General features: G+C 48.0%; 1 protein-coding gene across 6 annotated transcripts in view; it reads left to right on the top strand.

The window, feature by feature from the left end:
• Window positions 1–18673, top strand: part of LARP1 (La ribonucleoprotein 1, translational regulator) — an 84594-nt gene that overhangs the window by 43653 nt on the left and 22268 nt on the right. For 4 of the 6 annotated variants that reach the window (XM_038534947.1, XM_038534943.1, XM_038534944.1 and 1 more), the window contains exons 2-4: window positions 16951–17012; window positions 17252–17317; window positions 18248–18422. In XM_038534947.1, the coding sequence (XP_038390875.1) occupies window positions 18299–18422 (124 nt within the window). In that variant the 5' untranslated portion in view covers window positions 16951–17012; window positions 17252–17317; window positions 18248–18298. Of the gene's footprint in view, window positions 1–15127; window positions 15196–15339; window positions 15364–16950; window positions 17013–17251; window positions 17318–18247; window positions 18423–18673 lie in introns of those variants that run through there. The other 2 variants (XM_038534948.1, XM_038534945.1) reach the window with 2 other exon arrangements.

Raw genomic sequence — 18673 nt, 5'->3', positions numbered from 1 at the left:
TAGAGGTGGAGTGACAGTGTGGGTAAATAGCATGCGGCCACCAGCAGGAGCTGGGGCAAGGATGGTGGGGCCTACGGATGGGGAATGGCCTGACATGGGCTCTCAGTGTCACACTTCTTGTCAGAAACTACAGTGGCTTTTTAATTTCAGGTAAGATCTTCAGGGTGGGGTCAGAGCAAGCTGATACCTGTGGATCCAAGTTCTGTTTTCAGCTCTGCTCCCTCACTTCTCCTGGCTGGACCTTCCTTTCTCGTAACTTGTAAGAAGGCTTATAGAATTCATTGTTTATCTGTCATTAATCTAATGTGCCTTTATTATGTCCCTGGGCTTAGCCAGGTGTCCTAGAATCTGCCTCATGGGTAGCTTCCCTTGAGGACAGATGCCCTAGGGAGCCAGGCCAGACTGCCCCAGACCCTCCACTTCCAAGATGATTATCAAACTTCTGAGCTACCACACTATCTCATTTATTTTCACAAATACCCTATGGGAACTAGCTACAGTTCTGATCCTCATTTTATGGATGAGAAAACAGAAGAGTTCAGAGAAGTTCAGTAATTTGCTTAAGGCTATGCAGTATTAGTATTAAGTAAGAAGATGGATTTCGGCTCCTGGCACGCTGACTACAGAGTTCCTCACAATACTTAACATCTAGCTTTGCATTCTTCACCACGGAAGTATACATACTCTACCTGGAAAACTGTTTCTGGGAGAGAGAGGACCTGTACAAATCTCCAGGCAGCAGGAATCTATATAGGACCCTGGTGCTCCAGCCTGGACTTCCCAGTTCTGTCCCCTGGCCACCTTTAGTGGGTGCGAGCCAGGCCCTGGAACTAATCATCTCACAGAGGAGCCCTGACCTTTTATTCCCCAGAGATGTTCCTCTTCAGCTCTGTTAAGCCACCTGCAGCTTCTGGAAAGAGCCATGCTGACCTTGTGGTTTCTCAGGCATGGCCTCTGAGCCCGTTGTGGCCAGGGAGGTGGCTCTTTACAGGCATTGGGAGGCTCTCTGGCTCTTCCCAAAGGGGATGCGAAATACTGTTATGTGTTGGGCTTTTTAACCTCTTTTGTAGGGGAAATCTTTTCAACTTATTTAAACACCAATTCATTGTAGAAAAATGTCCACTAACTACCATAAACAGTACTAAGCAACCACATCCTTTTAGACTAGTGTTGCCTAATAGAAATACAACACAGGCTATATGTAGTTTTAAATTTTTTAGTAGCCATAGTTTTAAAAAAGTAAAGACAGGTGAAATCAATTTAAATGATACAGCCCAAGATATTCAGAGAGATTGTTATTTCAACATATAATTAACATAAAAATTACTAGTGAAATAGTTTGTATTCTTTGTACTAAGTCTGAAATCTGGTATGTCTTTTACATTTAAAGCATTTCCTGGGTGGCTCAGTGGTTTAGCACCACCTTCAGCCCAGGGCGTGATCCTGGAGACCCAGGATCAAGTCCCACGTCGGCCTCCCTGTGTGGAGCCTGATTCTCCCTCTGCCTGTGTCTCTGCCTCCCTCTCTCTCTCTCTCTCTCTCTGTTTCTCATGAATAAATAAATAAAATCTTTAAAAATAAATAAATAAATAAAGTATTTCTCCGTTTGGACTACCAACCACCTTATAAGATAAGAACTCAATATCCACATGTATCTAGTGACTCTTGTATTGGACAGCACATTTCTTTTTTTTTTTTTTTAAGATTTTATTTTTATTTATTCATTCATGAGAGACAGGCAGAGAGAGAGAGAAAGAGAGGGGGGGGTGCACAGACACAGGCAGAAGCAGGCTCCATGTAGGGAGCCCAACACAGGACCCGATCCTGGGTCTCCAGGATCACACCCAGGGCTGAAGGTGGCGCTAAACCGCTCAGCCAGCCAGGCTGCCCTGGACAGCACAGTTCTATACTTTTTTTGATTGTGAGTGTATATACATATGCATACTTTTTTAAAAAATGGGATCATAGTATCTTATCTGTATCTGCACGCGCGCACGCACACACACACACACACACACACACTTAGAAACATATGCTTTCAAGGACACTTACCTGCTGGTAATCCTCAAAGCAGCCCTTGGTAATGAAGGTAGCATTTTCCTGATGAGAAAGGTTAAGGAGCTGGCCAGTGTTGCATCACTGCTGGCACACAACCCCCCCCCCCCCAACCTGTGCTGCCTCTGAATCCTCCACTCCTTCACTGCCCCCTGCAGGCACCTGGAGTTGCCTTGAGCCCATTGAACCCACTCCAGAATTTATGCACATCATGTGTCCATGCCCACACACACCTCGTACGTACTTTGCCGAGGAAACCAGGCCCACGTAGGGAATGCTATTGACTGGGGCTGCCATATGGGACAGCAGGTTTAAAACACAAGTACGCTGATCCCCAGGATAGTGCTCTTTCTGCCATACTTCTCTGCCCCCCAAGAGCTTACTGTTTGGGTTTGCAGCTAGCCAGAAGACAAAAAAACTGTGGGATGGACAGAGGCTTTCACTTGGGTTTGTTCTGGGGTTCTCCCAAGCCCATAGTACATCCCCGGTAGAGAAGAGACAACTAGGTCAGAGTTGGCATGGAAAGGGATATAATTTGACCTAGATGAGGTTCAGACTTAGAAATTTCTAAAATAACTTTTTGCTAAACAGCCCCCCCCCCCCCCCCCCCCGCCGCCATGCGATTGCACAGATGTATATGCTTCACATCAGGCCACTTCTGTGGCAAGAACCTCATTCCTTAGCAATTCTGAGATTTGTAGGAGCTTGGTTTCAATTTTTTCTTCCCTCTCTCCCACAAGAAATTGTGCTTTGGTTTTTCAGACTGTAAAATGGGACTCCTTTCTAAGTGTATCATTTACATATTTCTGGCCACTCCCTACCCCTTCGTAGGGCAGTTGGGGATGAGCAGCAGACCTTGGATTAGCCCTCAGGTTAAGGGGACTGGATTTTTGATGATTGAGGTTTTGAAGACTGAGAACCCAGGGCAGCTGGCCTTCTCCCCCATTACTGTGGCACTCAGGAGTGCTGAGCCAAGTCTCCACAGGCTGGGAGTGGCCTATCTAGGGAATGAGGGGGTGACTTGGTTTGCACTCTTTTGGGAGTTCTATTGCCCTGAGGTAGGATACTGTCCAGGGTGGCACCTGCCAAAACTGAAGATTCTAAGCCACCATCCATTGGTTTATCCTAGGGTCTAGTCTTACTCATCAAGTCCTTGGATTGTAAGAGTTGGTACTACCTTTGGGATGGATTTTAGAAGACTTTACAAAACATTTCTTAATTTCATATCTCACATGTGCCCTTGAGGTGGGTGGTAGTTGGCCCCTTCTTACAGAGAAATTCCTTCTCCATAGGCTTATGGTGATTAAGGGACATACTCAGGATCAGAGTTAAAAACTGGTAAAGCCAATTTGTTTGTTTTTTTCCTTTAAATCACAACTAATAAGGAAAAGATAAGCATCCAGTCTTCCTATTAAGATATTGCAAGGGAGGCACTTAGCACAGTGACAGTTCATAGTAAGGGCTCAGTGGTAGCTCCAGAAACTTTTTTTTTTTTAAGATACTTAACTCAGTCAGTCTTTCCAGGAGCCATGAGCACAGCAGTTTGTCCCCTAAGCTGGAGGTCCTCTTGCCAGGCATGGGGAAAGCGGTTGAGGGCAGTGGTAGCCTGGAAATACTGGACTGCTGGCTGGGAGTGCAGAGGCTGCTCAAGTTCCCTTTGAGCAGCTGGCTCTGAGTTGTTCTGGAATGTTCTCTGCCATTCTAGGCGTTCTCTGTCCCACCCCCTGATTTGCATCATCACTGCCATTGCCCCTCTAAGGTGGTAGCTCTTTGGAGATCCTAGAGGAAGACCAGAATCTGAAGGGGCCTTGGAAACCATCTGGTTACTTCTCATTTTATAGAAAACTCAGACCATCTCTTGGCCAGAGTCTCCCACATGGCACTAAGGGAATCATGATTCCTGTGCTGGTCTCTTTTTATTCTGCTTTATTCTTTCAAGGGAAGAGAAACGGCAGCCCCTTTGCATGGTTGGTTCTACAGGAATGTAGATTAGAAGAGGACTAGGTCTAGTAGTACCAGCCCCCAAGGCTGATCTCGTGTACACGCTGCCGTTCTGGTCCTCCAGACAACAAGCCTTCAGCTCTCTTTACTCCCCCACATGGGCCAGCCGTTGACACACCCTGAGCCCTCAGAAGGCCAGGAAAGCCTGCCCAAATGGAGGAGGTGTTGCCCAGAAATGCTCTAAATTTCCAGAAAACAGGCCCTCCCATCTGCTCTGCTTTGCTGATGAGCTCTTTAAGATAGAGCATAAAGCATGGTTCTGGGAAGGGTGGGGGCACTGAGCAGGACTAAGTACCTAATAGGAGGCTTACCTCAGAAACAGCTTGGGGTGGGGTGGACAATTTGTTAGTGGCCTTTTTTAAAAAAAAATCTTTTCTGCAGTCAATTTTATTGAATTCATCGGGGCATTCCTTTATGAAAAATAAAACAACTAAAGTTGTACAGGCATGCTTTGTAATGAGACAAACCAGTAATGAAGCCTGCTCGGATACAAGCCTGCTCGGATACCTCTAAAGTTCCAAGATAATTGCTAACAAATAGGAGTGCTTACCGCGTGCTAGGTGTTTTTCCAGGCACTTTACAAATAGCAACTCAGGTCGGTCCTCACAGTCCTGTTAGTATAGGAACTATTCTCATTTACAGAAACCCAGAGTCACCAAGATAGAAGAGCTGTTGGAGTCCAGGCTCTTAACCCTCGCACCACCCTGATGCTGGGTGTGAGGTCAGCAGTTTTCCTGACTCCTGGCCCAGTGCTCTTTCCACAGAAGTACCTGTCCCATAATTTCTCACTTGTGGAGCTTGCCTTAATCCCTCCAGAAGAGCCCAGGCCTAACCTAAGGGTTGCAACTTAAGGGTTGCAGATCTTTTCTGAGATAGGGACAGAGCAGCCTTTGGAGGGAAAGAGCATTGACCCCATCACACCCACGTCTGCTCTCAGCATCTGCTACTAGTTTCATGGGCTCTAAATCCTTGGCAGTCTTAACTGATTTCTGTTTCCACAGTACATAGTACATTGTTGTTAAGAACATTTTTCAATCCTTGCCAAATGGGATGCCCACCGCAGACATTGGTAATTGGTCTTAGGCTTTTCTTGAGCCCATTTACTGCCCGAGATCCTCAGTTCAGCATCTTGGGCAGTCAGGACCAAGCAGTCTCATGTGGAGTTTAAGATTCAAGCCCTTGTATAAGCTGAGCCCTCAAAGGGTACGAACTGTCTTATTAATCACTGCTTCCCCAGTGCCTGGCACACAGACCCCTCAATAGCCCAGTTACCACTAGTCAGGTGTTGGAGTAGGGTGGTAGGAACTCTGGGCTGGGGTCTCAAAAAAAAAATTTGATATTTTTGGAACAAGTCAGTTCTATGTTCTGTGATACGGAGAAAATCACATCTGCCCTTCCTACGTCAGACTATTTGGGACTTAGACACAGCAATCGGTAAGGAAGTGTCATACAAGCTCATCAGCCCTGATTTGCAAGGGTAAGGAAAGATTGTTTGCCTGGATGGGTGGTGTATGCTCCTTTCAGCTCTCCTCTGTATCCTACAGCAGGGCCTATACAAAGTCCCTTCTTTTTCCACCTCCTTTTCCCCTCTCCTGCCTGTCCTTTGTCCTATAAAGTGTTCACAGTTTCCTCCATCCTTTCAGATATGCTGGAGGAGGCAAAATCCTCCTGGGCTTGGTGCTGGCTAGAGCTCAGGCTTTGGGGGTGCAGGTGGCCCTAGAGCATTGCCTTTCAATAAACAGTGCTTTGATTCCTGACTGTGCTTTGCCCTTCTTCCCTTATGCTGAGTACCCAGCAGGCAGGTAAACTAATGAGGGAGAAGTGGATTTAGGTGCTGGTGGCCTCAGTCCCCTGTTGGGCCTGCAGGCTTAAGCTGGAGCCCTTTGGGGACCTAAAGAACCTAATGTTTGTCTCTTACAGTGCTGAAAGAGGTCTAGGGTAGCCTGGGACTTCCCATCCTTAGGGTCAGATACCTTCTCACTTTGTGACCTTTGGCTAGCCACTTGTCTCTGAAACTGGGATAGTATTTCCACCATTGTGAGGATGCACAGAAAGCCTGCAGCAGGAAGCTTGAGGTGAATGCTTAGTAAGTGGTAGCTACTGTTGTATAGGGGATCCAGCCTCAGGGCCATTGGTGAGCAGAGAATAGGCTTAGTCTGAGAGACTGGAGACCATTTGGCTCTACAGGAGGAGGCAGGCAAACAGTTACCCTTCAAGAGCCTTCGTTCTCCTGGCAGAGCCATAATTTGGAGCTCATTGTGAAACTGACCCCGAGCCCAGCCCAGACTGATCTTTTGTGACTTCACATCTGTCAAGACAGCTCGTGGCTTCTTGGCCTGACGAGTCTTGGTTCCTGATGCTGGAGATTGGGATGGTGGGTAAATGGAGGGGTGGTGCTCCTCATGCACCCCTCCTGTGGCTGCTGTGTGTGCATGTCATGAAATTGTGCTACCTCCTGCTCTTGTGAGCCAGTTAATTCCTGTCTGCAAACATGAGACCCTGGACTGTGGGTCAAAGACCAGGGTTCCTTCCCGGGCACACTCATCCCTGGCAGCTCAGTTCTCAAACATTAACTGGCATCAGCCTTGCATAGGAAACTTGCTAAAACTGCAGGTGCCCAAGCTCTGTCTTCCTCACCAAACTGATTCCTGGAGCTCGAGGGAATCCAGGAACCTGCATTTAAACCAAGACTCCCCCTCTCCTCTGAGTGGTATTGCAAGCCTGCTTGCTCCCTGATCCTAGTTTCCACAGCTGTGAGGTGAGGGTTTTTCATACAGGCATCTACTCAGGAACTCCAGCTGAGTAGAAGGTAAAGGGGGAAGAGACTCATTTAAGCTGTTAAATCTGTGAGCCGGCAGCTGTCACGAACCTCCAAATGAGAGATTTAGTCTGACTCTGCGATCTCCCATGTAAATTGCCTTTTTGCCTTGATCACAAACCTACTTGTATGGCCCTCATTCCTGTGTGACTGGGTTAATTCTTATCAAGCTACAAGCTGAACTAAAGGTTGGTCCTGTTTAACCACATCACCTGGCCTTGTGGGTTACTTATTTGATGTAGACTGTGGTTAGAACATCTTCAGATGGACTTGAGGCCATGCTGTTAACTGCGCTCTGTCCTGCCTCTTAGCCCAGCAGCCTAGTAAATCGGTGATGAAGTGGGTTTTGGGTAGATCTTAGATTCCCCTCTCCATTTGCTGAAGGGAAAGGGACTGTGGAGTAGGGTGATAGGATACCTGCCTTGAGGACGTCTTTGGGGGGTGGGAGTCTGCAAGTGATGACACACCCTGAGCCCATGATTTGCAAGCCCTATCTCTTCCTCTGTGGTGTACCAGGGCTCTACTCTTTCCCAGTTGGGGTGTAGCACGTGGCACTAAAGGGGCCTCATGGCCAGAACTCCTCAAGAGACACAGATCAGCTGCTTCTGGCAAGCAAATCTTGGCAGACCTGGATTGGGGTAAATAGTCCCTATTCAAGGACTCCAGCTTGCCATCTGTTTCTGGGATACCCGGCAAGACTCTTCCATTTCTGTGGGATTTCCCTTTGTGAAGTATACCCAGCCTGCAGGGCTGGAGCTATTAGGGCTCAGTGATTTCACAAAGCAGAAAGCTGGGGGCCAGTGAGGATGTCTGACCTGCCACCCTGCATGGATAAGTGGTCAGGCCTACCTGTACCCCATCTCCCAGAGGGAGCCAAGAGGTTCAGCCATCCCTGGGGAAGTGTGAAGAAAAAAAAAATGAAGGTAAAAGTGACACCTGCCTCCTAGATTAGATCCACTTCAACAAGAGCAGCCCTCCTTTTCTGTCATGTATTCCAGTTCCATGTGAGAAGTTTTTCTTAAAAACCGAGGGGCAAAAAACAAAAACAAAAACAAAAAAACCTGAGGGGCATTTCCTGTAATGCTTGGGTTTCTAAACCTGCCCTCTACCCACATATGCCATGCCCCCGTCCCATGAGTGGGTGTCAAGGTGCACAGAGCATATTTTGTTTAGGCAGGAAATTGGCTTCCCTACCAGTTGGGAAAGCTCTGGATTTGGAGTCAGGAACTGGATGGTCAGTGCCAGCTTCACAGCAATTCACTGGTCTCTTCTTTGAGCATAGCCTGGTCCCTCCTGGGCTCAGTTTTCCTATTTATACAAGGAGATGAGTTCTCAAGTCCCTTCTGGCCTTCACTGGGTCTGAGAACTCTCCACTCCAATAAAAGTGATAATCCAAAGTAATTTGGGTGGGGGACTCAGAAGCCTCTTGAAGCAGAGAAGCAGGTTAAGACAATAAAAATGAATTTGTATTACCTGACACGGTGGGTGACCACTAGGGACAGGGGAAAATCAACTTTGAGATCAGCAGCCTCCCACATCAGGACAGTGGAGTCAGGCAGCATTGCTATTTCTCAACCTTCCTGAAAGAGGTGGCTCCTGAAGTCCAGGGCCCAGCCACTCAAAGCTTGGCCTATCTCTCAGGGACACTCAGGAGCCCATATGGCTCAGAGAAGGTTGGGTTTTTTGTTTTTGTTTTTTTTTTACGTGAATGATTAGCAGTACTTAGCAGGAAATTTCTTTTTTAACATTACTTTGTCTACTTTTCTTGAAAACTCAGAAGCTCTGGCAACACCCTACTCTATTCGACGGTAGAGCCTTGGCTGCTTTTGAGTGGGTGATACCGCCACCCCCTCAGCTGATACTTGTGCTTCCCAGCTTGCCAGTATTGCTGGCCAGCTTTGTGATTTCTGCTACAGCTTGGGGCCTAGAGGCTGAAGTCAGGACCTCGGGGAAGTCCATGTGCTGTTTCGTCTGCCATGTACCCTCTCTGTCATCTGTTTTCCACAACTGGCCAGTGGTGTTTGGATGAAAGTACACCGATTCCAAGTCTGAGAAGAGAACATAGTCTAGACTCTGAAGGGGTTGCAGTGCTGGACGGTCCAGCTGTGCTGTCCAGTTGTAATGCAAAGGGCTAATTCACCTTTCTTCCCAGAAGAGAATGCTTCATTCAGTAAATGTACATTGTGGGCCTGCCAGGTATGGGTTGTAGTCTTGGCTCTCAGAGGTGAATGGGAAAGGTAGAAAAGGTCCCCACTCTATGGGGTTCACAGTCCCTGTCCACAAAGGGTGTGTGACAGGCTGGCAGAGTCCAGAGCTGGGGTCAGGCTGAACCAGAGTTTCAGTCCCAGCTCTGGAACCTGGTAGCTGCTGAACTTGGACAAATCATTTAGCCTCTCAGCCTTCACGTCCTCATTTGTAATTTGGGAATCGTCATCATCATACCTACCTCCTGAGTGGTTGTGAAAACACAAAGGAGCTACTGTTCGTTAAAAGCTTTGGTACCTTGCAAGTGTATAATACACTCTCAGGAAGTGATTGGTGGGCTTGGGAAACAGATGCAGCCATTTCTGGGCCTGGCTCTGAAGACCCCAAGTTAGAGACTGGATTAGCATTTGCTCCTGTGTTGCTAGTTGGGTAGCTCTTTACATTGGGCACTCACAGGGAAGACTTCAGACTTCCTTGGAAGAAATCTGAAATTAATGCTGAGATCTGTGAGTGATGTCCTACAGAATATATACTAGGCTAGTACCTTGCCTCCCTTTCATTTTGTGAGGAACTGGAATAATAGTGTCTTTTTGAGGCAGTTTAGTAAAATCACACATACAAAGCAACTTAGACTAGCACCTAGTAAAAGGGTGGTTATTATTACTACAGTTCTAACTAGAACCAGATGTGCTCTTCAGAAAGGCTGGGTTAGGGTGCTGGCATTTGGGAGACTCGTGTGTTTCAGCTATGATGATTATTAGTTAGCTCGTGGGCAGGACTTTAGGGGCTAGAACCAGCCTTGGGGGCAAGGTCCATGTCTGGTCAGGGAGAGTGGAGGCACCAGGCTGCCTAGGTCACCACAGGCTAAAGATAGTCCCCTGGGCCTAGGCCTAGGCCAGTCCAAGCAGCACCATGTGATTGGGGCCCAGTGGCCCTGCCCCTCCTCCCAGGCCAAGGGGCACAGATTGTAGCCAGTAGCTTCCTTTGAGTGGAGCCTCAAGATGGTTTGATGTTCTGAAGGCCTCACCACCCCCGCTTCCACACAGGGGTGCCCTCCTGCCCATTCCTGTGTTTCCATCCATGGGTCTGGGGTGTCAAGGCAAGAGGGCTGGGCAGAAAGAGGTCTCTGACAAGTTGGTGGCAATGGCAGCAAGAACTGGTGAGCAGGGGGAGGAAGTTAGCCCAGCACTCTTTTTACTCCTTAGAAGAGGGTTTCTGCCTCAGGGGGTGTCAGGGTCAGTGGGGATGGCATGAGAGGCCTGTGGTCTTCAAACACCTCCACAACTCTGCCCCTAGGCTGGCATAGGAGAGATAAACGCAGGTGGGCAGTGTCACCCAGAAGACTCCTGCCCCACCTTCCGCTTAGATGGTTTTGCTGCCTTCCACATTTCAGGGTCTCAGGTTGCAGCTCATGCAGATGGTAGTGGTGGTTTTCCCCATATTGGGAAGCTGAAGGTGGGGGCAGAATCAATGTTAGCTGGACCCTCCACTCCTACCTCCCGAAACCTCATTGCATTGGGGCAGAGGCAGGAATGGAAGAACTGGGAGGGGCACCTGAAAGCAGTGCCTATTTCCTCGCCAGGGTGCCAGAAATAGGGACTGCAGCTAGGTGCTTGGTGGCAGTTTCCCCTGCTTGTCTCTGTGTAGGGGAGACGGGGATTGTCAGGTTGCTGGCATCCAGTTATGGGAGTGTTACTTGCCCTGATCTGTGACCTTAGGTTTTCTTGTAGTGGGTCTTGTATTTCCCCAGTGTGTAGAAAGATAGCCCCCGTGTCCCTGCCACTAAGGATCTGCCCTGTTGGCCACAATGAGAAGGTGACTTGGACTCTCCTCCTAGTGGTTAAAGAGCACAGGTTTGAGTCAGACTGCTTGGCTTCAAATCCTTTTGTACTACTTACTGGTTTTGGCAGATAATCTTTCCACCTGTGCCTTGGTTTTTTCATTTGTAAAATGAGGCCAATTAGAAAAACTAGCTCAGTGTCACAACAACGCATGGTATCTAGTAAGGGCTTACCTACATATCATATGCGCTTGTTAATATTACAACCACAGCCTGTCCCTAGCATCTCTTCTGCTTGGATGAGAAATCTCAGTGGTTGAGGTCTTGCCTTCTCTCCCTCCATACCTCTAGACCTCATGTTACTACCTTTGGTTCTGTTGAGGAAGGTGAGGCTCAGGGAGTATGGGAGGTAGTGCGCCCCCTAAGGTTATACAATTGAAGAATGCTGGAATCTGGATTAGGACCCAGCCTGCATTTCAGGTTAATCGTGTGCCACAGAGTCAAGGCAGGGCTGGGCATAGGGTTCCTCTGGAAGCCAGCAGGGCCTCGATTACTTTGTTTCTCTGTCTGGGGAGAGCTCTGCCTGAGGGTGGGAGGGTTGAGACTGTAGCCTTGGGATTTAGCGCTTGGAAATTGCAAAGCCTCTTTGCTTGGTGTGAAATCATAGAGGAGATGGGCTTGTGAACTCTGTTAATTCAACCGATGCCAGCTGTGTTGTCAGGCCCTGAGCTGGACACTGGGATTACTGCTATCCAAACAGCCCGGTGCCTGCCCTCAAAGGAGTCACAGGATTAGGGGTGAGGGTTACAGCACTAAAAGATCATGCAGCAGGGGCACTTTACTTGGGGTCTGAGAGCGCTCCCCAAGGAGATTGGCCTAATGGCCAGGTAAAGGTCTGCAGGTGGGTAAGTGTGAACTCAAGTAATGCAGCCCCTTATTTAGCCTAATAAATTCCCTTGTTCCCCAGAGTAGTTCTTTTCAGTCAGGGTAAATTCAGCCCTTTCAGATGCCAATGTCCAGGAAATGGTGCCAGCCCCAAAGTAAACATTAGGCCTTCCCCATTCAGCTGGCACTGAGGCTGAAGTCTGACCACCCAGTTAGTCCCTCCAGGCTTTCACCCATCTGGCCCAGCCTGGTTTCCCCTTTTACCCACCTTTGTCCCCAGTTTCATTTTCAGCTTCTCCCTCTTACCAGTTCTTTTTACCACAACCTGTCGAGTTTGATCACGCATGTGCCTACTCCCTCTAAAACCTAGTTCCCCACTAGTTGACCCAAGTCTTTGCTCTTTAGATCTCCTAGGTCTATCTTCTGAGTAGCTTTTATCGCAGAGTCCATAGCATTAGGATCTTTCTCTAGAACAAGACAGTATGTTTGTGTTTGTTTGTTTGATCTGGCTTTATACCAGGTGTTTATGGGTTTGGTCCTAGGCTCTCTTCCTTCCATGCTGAGTTAAAAATCAAGTGACTACGTTTCTTTAACTGAAAGGGAACTCCAAGCCTTCCCTATGTTCTTCCTTCCTCTGACATGGCAGGGGCTTATGCCAAAGCCTCCCCATGGACTTGTGGTGAACTCCCCCCTCTTTCTTTCCTCTTTTCTGGGGAAACCTGCCCTGGAGCCCAGCCTGTCTCTGGAGGGCAGTGTCCGGAAGAAGGGCCAGGCTGGAGTCCAGTAGTGGGGGGATCATTTGTAATCCAAGTCCGTGAATCCAGCCCATTGATCCCGTTTTTCTCCACACATTCTGATTCTTTTCATGTCGAGAGATCATTTGATGATTTCTTTTTCTTTCTGAGGATGAGGATTACTTGGAAATTGTAAACTTCTTGTGTGAATCTGAATTGAAATATTTAGCACTTATTGTGTGCTGGGTACTCTTACTATGCTCTGGTCGTGTAACTGTCACAGCAGTGCTATGAGATAATTAGGCCTTAAGTCTTACAGCTGAAGAAACTTAAGTTTAGAGAGGTTCTCCAGGGGCAGAGTTGGTAGGGACTTCAACCAAATGCAGTAGATAACAAAGTCTTATGTAGTTAGAATGGACTGTCTGCTTTCTTAGACAGTGTTTGAATGAAGGGGTGACAGTTGAAGCAGAGAGCAAATCTCGGAGGGTTAGATAGTGTTGTGCGGTGAGCCTCTCTCTGCCCTGCCCACCCTTGGTACCCACCTTCTGCTCCTTGTTGCCTGGTATCCTGCATTAGCCATAGTAGTTGAGCTCCCCTGATCCCCACCACTCTCAATAATCTGAAGTAAAAATGGTGAGTTTGCCATGGAGGTGCAGGTTCACAGAGTCTCCTGGAGCTGCATCCTTAACGACCACAACCACACATAGAGGTTCTGCTGTGTTTCATTTAATGCACAAATGCATGTATGTATTTAGGAAGCCTCATCGCCCCCTGGAACTAGTCACTATTGGTTCCTGGTTGAAGATGGTCCTATGGGACAGAAAGTGGCTTTTCTTCTTTACCTGTTAGCTCTGTTAGCCCATGTCTTGCCTTATTCAAGGAGGGAAGGTACTTCTGGGGCCTCTGTCTGCCATCCTGCTCCCTTAGAATGCTGGGCTTCGAGTAGGGCTTGCCTCACCACACTTCCCTCCCTTAGTACCTGAGAACCGGAGAACCTCTCCCTGCCTTCAATAACCCCACTTACCAGGAAACACTGGAGAAGTGCCCTAAGATTGCACAAAGAAGGAGTTTTGACTCCACCAGTGGACACATGGGATTTGTGGCAAGCGGGAAGAACGCTTGAACAAAGAGTTGAAACTTCTGGCTCTCATCCTGGTTTTTCCCCAGGCAAGCCCCTTGAGGGCCTTGGTTCCCCAACTGCAAACAGAGGGGATCAGAACCATGATCCTTTTTGCTGCTCTGACCTACAACTGTTTTTCAGGCAGGTGCGTGGTGGTGAGTTTACTGTTTCCTGAGGTGGGCTTGGGTCACTGGCACAAGTTCCAGAACGCAGAGGTGGGAGAAGGGGGCTTGTTCTCTATTTTCCCTGGGATGATGCTGGAACATAGGGACTGGCACCTGCACAAAGGATTGGTTTTCATTGGGAGCCATTTCAGATGCCAAGTCCTCTATATATTGTGGAGGTGGAGAGAGAGACGGTTGGTTGGTTGCCTGCTGAAGGAGGATGGTGGGGAGGGGACCCAGAAAGGGATGTGTAATTGAAGTCAGAAAGCCTAGTCTTTTTTCTAGTCTCCCATAGGGCCTGACAGTTACGCATCTGAGCCTTCCTGGCTTCTCCTAGGCCCCACAGGATTTTAACAGATCTAGGAATTTTACGTAAAGGCAGAAGTAGTTCTCTCTCCCTAGTGGACTTTTCTCTCTCTCTCTGGGAGACTTCCTTGAAGTAGGAGCAGCCTCAGGCTTTAGCTGCGAGCAGCGCGAGAACAGGGCACTCTGGGTCCTTGGGGGAAGAGAGAAGCTAGCTAGAGATGGGGCTTTTTCAACAAACTTCACACAGGATACTTGAAGAATATTCCTACGTGTGTCCCGACTAGCCTATTCCCTCGGTCATCTTGCCCTTGGTGAGGGAATAGGGAATTGGTGTGGTCTCTTAGTGGCAGGATGGCTCTCCCATTAATTGGAGCCCGAACTTTTAAGTGCTTTACCATATGCCTTTTTGATCTTGGTGAATGAAATGTCAGGCAGAGTGATCACAGGATATGACTCTTTCCAACTTTAAGAGTTTTTATTATTTTTATTTTTATTTTTTATTTTAGGAGAAACAGACAATGACCTGAAAAACTTGGTCTCACCTTTTCAAGGAAACTCTTTAGGAACACCTCACCCTCTGAGCCTGATTCCCCTTTCCAGCTTCTTTTTAATGAATTTGAAGTTGCAGGCCCTTGGCCTGCTCTTACTCTGATAGCATGCAGGGAGTTTTGTTGCGGAGGATGGGTCCCAGGAGCAGTGATCACTGCCAATTCCTTGGGTGTACTCAAGGATGAGGATCCTGTAGCAGGTGCTTCTGCCAGGTCCTGGTTCCAAGCAGCAGCCTAGCTGGGAACCGAATGGTGGTAGGCTTCTCTGGGCCACCCAGGACGGTCAAGAAAGTCAGTGCGTAGTAGCTCCCTGGTTCTATGGGCTTCATCCTCTTGGGATTGAGAGATTGTTTGCATCTACACTATCTAGCACTGAGGCTGGAAGATGCTGTGGCCTTGGGTTTCCACAGCTCCAGCTCTCAGAAGGCATGTGGGGCGTCTTGAGGGGGCAGTGGCTCCAATAGGGTTTAAAAGCCAAGAATGCCGTGACCTCACAGTTAGGAGTCAGGCAGGGATTCTTGCTACTCATTAAGAGAACATGGGTCTGTTCGAGGAGTAGAGAATTCCTTTTGAGGCCAGGTAGGCAGATTTCTCTGCTCAGGGACTAGGGGCAGCTCTTGTCTTGGCATGGCTAGCCAACAGTGGAGGCAGAGTGATGGGAGAGAAGTGGGTGAGCAGAGCCCCAGGATGGACCTTTCCCCATGAGTCTCTGGGGGCAGCAGCATTCAGAAACCCTGTTCTTCACAAGTATGTTTGGAAAATAAGTGTAGGTATAGAAGGGACCAGACCTATTAGAGTAACTTCTTTAAAAAACATTTTTTTTTTTCTTTTTAAAAAGCCCATGTCTTTGTTGAAATGACTGGAAAACTCCAAACAGAATTAAATCCCTGTTAATACACTACTTTACTCTTGATGATTTTTGGTTATATGGCCTTCCAGAATTCCTACTTGTGTATATACATGGGGCTTTTAAAAATATTTATTTATTTGAGGGGATCCCTGGGTGGCTCAGCCGTTTAGCGCCTGCCTTTGGCCCAGGGTGTGATCCTGGAGTCCCGGGATCTAGTTCCACATTGGGCTCCCTGCATGGAGCCTGCTTCTCCCTCTGCCTGTGTCTCTGCCTCTCTCTCTCTCTCTCTCTCTCTCTCTCTCTCTCTCTCTCTCTCGAATAAATAAATAAAATCTTTAAAATATATTTATTTATTTATTTGAGAGAGAGTGTGAGTGGGAAGAGGGGGAGAGGGAGAGAGAATCTCAAGCAGACCTTCCTGCTGAGCATGGAGCCTGAGGAGGGGCTTGATCTCATGACTCTTGAGATCATGACCTAAGCTAAAACCAAGAATCAGATGCTCAGCCTACTGAGCCACCCAGGCACCCTGGCATATGCATGTTTTTTATTGGTTTTACAAAAATAGAATTGCAACTTTTCTCATTTCCTGTGTTTATCTTTTCATATCTTTTATCTCTGGTAGAGAGCATTATCTTTTTAACTCTAAAAATTGTTAAACTTTTATTTCTTTAGCTAGTTTTCTGCTGTTGGATGTGTAGTTTGTCAATTTTTTGAAGTTATAAACAGCACTTCTGTTATGGACAACATCTTTGTACATAATTCTGAACGCTCTTTTCATTTGTATGATTAGAATAAATTCCTAAAGGTTGGGACCATTGAGTCAAGTAGGGTTCGCTTTTGCTTTGGGAAGTTGGGAGAGCAGGGAGACTTTTCTGCTAATCCTCTGTTAACTGCAGGTCATTGAGGACAGAGCTGGTCCCAGTAGGGAGTGAGGAGGCTTAGGAGAGCCCTGGACTTCTTGATTGCCAGCTCAGGATTTTTATCATGCCTTCCCCATGATCATTAGCCCAGATCTGCTCACACATAGACTTCCACAGTGTTAGAGCCAGAGAAGGCCTTTCAAATCCTTCCTTTATGGAATCTGCTGGGATCTGGGAGCCTTCCATTCTAGAGCCAGCTCTGGTTATGGCCCCAGTCTACCATGGACTTCCCCTGTCCAGGAGGGCCCGTGGCCCTCTTTACAAGAGGGTACAGAGCTGGGAGGGCCCTTCTGCCTCAGAGTCAAATTCCTGGGGTGTTGGCTGCTGGTTGTTTCCATGATTTCATTTTCCATGATTTTTTCCGAGAGGCTGGTGCAGTTGTTACTGGACCAGCAGTTGTTGCAGTTACTGTTAGAGCATATGCCCTTCCCTTCTTCACCATGTCTTCCTTGTTTGGAAACCTGCAGGTTGCTTCATGGAGCAGAGGTGGTAATGAGGGTGAGGAGCTAGTGGTGTTCCCTCCATGGGTTTTGCATAACCATCTCTCTCTTCTTGTTCTCACAGAACATTCTGCTCCAGCCAAGGTGGTGAGGGCAGCAGTTCCTAAACAGCGCAAAGGCAGCAAGGTAAGGAGTAGGAGAGGGCAACCTTAGGGGACTTCCTTAAAGAGGTGGTGGCCTCTTCTGAGCTGCGAGGTAGCTCTGGAACCTCTAGCAGAGGAGCCCCCTCTGGGTCTCCAGTGTAGATGGTCCTAGTGGATAGACTGATTGTGACTTCTGATCTCTTAGGGGAATGGTATTTTAGGTGAGGAGCTGAATGGCAGAGACAGGGCCACCCCAGGGCCCTCATAGAATGTGTCTTGCAGGTTGGTGACTTTGGAGATGCAATCAACTGGCCCACACCTGGAGAGATAGCCCACAAGAGTGTGCAGGTGGGTCTATGGGGAGGATGGGCAGGTTTAAATGCTATGGACATAGACATATTTGAGTTCTTAAGTTCTCAGAGCCTCGGATCTTACCTTTCTCAGTTTTTCAAGACTGGTTGGTACAGTATGGGCAGTGCTGAAATAGCTAAAAATCATCGTCATTTGAGCCCTTGCTGTATGTCAGGAACTGCCAAGTGCTGTTTACCATTTCACCTGTCCCTCACAGTGACTTAGAGATAGGTCCTTTAGTAATTCCCATTTTACAGATGAGGCCACTGAAGATAATAATTAGCCCTTGATGGTCAAGTGGGGATTGGAAGTCAACTGTGTTATATCATTCCAGAGCTGGTGTTCTCCATCAACTATACTTGGGTTCCCAGTGAGTGAAGCAGGAGAGTGGCCCTTAGGCCATGTACCCACCTCCAGACGATATGTCTTAGGGAAGCTCATGTAGCACTATTTAATCCCAGCAGATCAATCTTTTCCTTCTAGTGCTCTTGTTCTGTGCTGTTGGCCTAGATTCCTCACTAGCAGTGGCTACTGGCCTTCAGTTCACAGACATGGTTGCTATGGACAAACTGAGGGCTAGCATCTCTTCCATCCCCCAGACTACCAGGTTGGTGGGGTCTTGTAGGAGTAAACATATGGTCCCTGCAGGCCTAGCCCGTGAGTCCTGGGGGCTGTTTCAGTCCCTTAGTTACACTCGAGGAATATGGAGAGACAAGGTGACCTGTTACCTGTTTCACCACACTTCCCAGTGGAAGCATCTCAGCTGTGCAAACAGGACCTGAGAATATACATCTAGTCCAACTTGCTGTTGAATGCTCCAGCTCCTCTGCCCTGTTTTCTTAGTGGTGGTGGAGGGGGTGCTTCTGTCCCATTCCAGGAGGATCTCAGATTCACGTCACCTCCCTACTATTCTGCTTTCCGCTGCAGCCACAGTCCCACAAGTCCCAGCCTGCCCGTAAGCTGCCACCCAAAAAGGACATGAAGGAACAGGAGAAAGGAGAGGGGAGCGATAGTAAAGAGAGCCCGAAAACCAAATCGGATGAATCTGGGGAGGAGAAGAATGGGGATGAGGACTGCCAGCGAGGGGGCCAGAAGAAGAAAGGTGAGTGACTTGCAGCAGGGGTTAGGAGTCCATGGGAGGCAGAACTGGGAAGTGTCAGAACTTGGGGTTGCTAGTTTCAGGAGCTCTGAGAAGTCCTTGGGAGGCTGACTGGTGTAGGCCACTAGGCCAGCAGTCTTCCCTTCTTCTGCCTTCCATCTGTCAGTTCTTTCTCTTACTTAACAAACACCCAGTAGGCTCTGTTCTCAGTAGTCAAGCTGTAGCACAGGACAGATGAGGTCCCTGCCTGTGGA

Source organism: Canis lupus, chromosome 4 (assembly GCF_011100685.1).
Source record: "Canis lupus familiaris isolate Mischka breed German Shepherd chromosome 4, alternate assembly UU_Cfam_GSD_1.0, whole genome shotgun sequence".
Classification (NCBI taxonomy): domain Eukaryota; kingdom Metazoa; phylum Chordata; class Mammalia; order Carnivora; family Canidae; genus Canis; species Canis lupus.
Note: the sequence above shows the minus strand (reverse complement) of the source record. Positions and strands in the feature narration are given on the sequence as shown.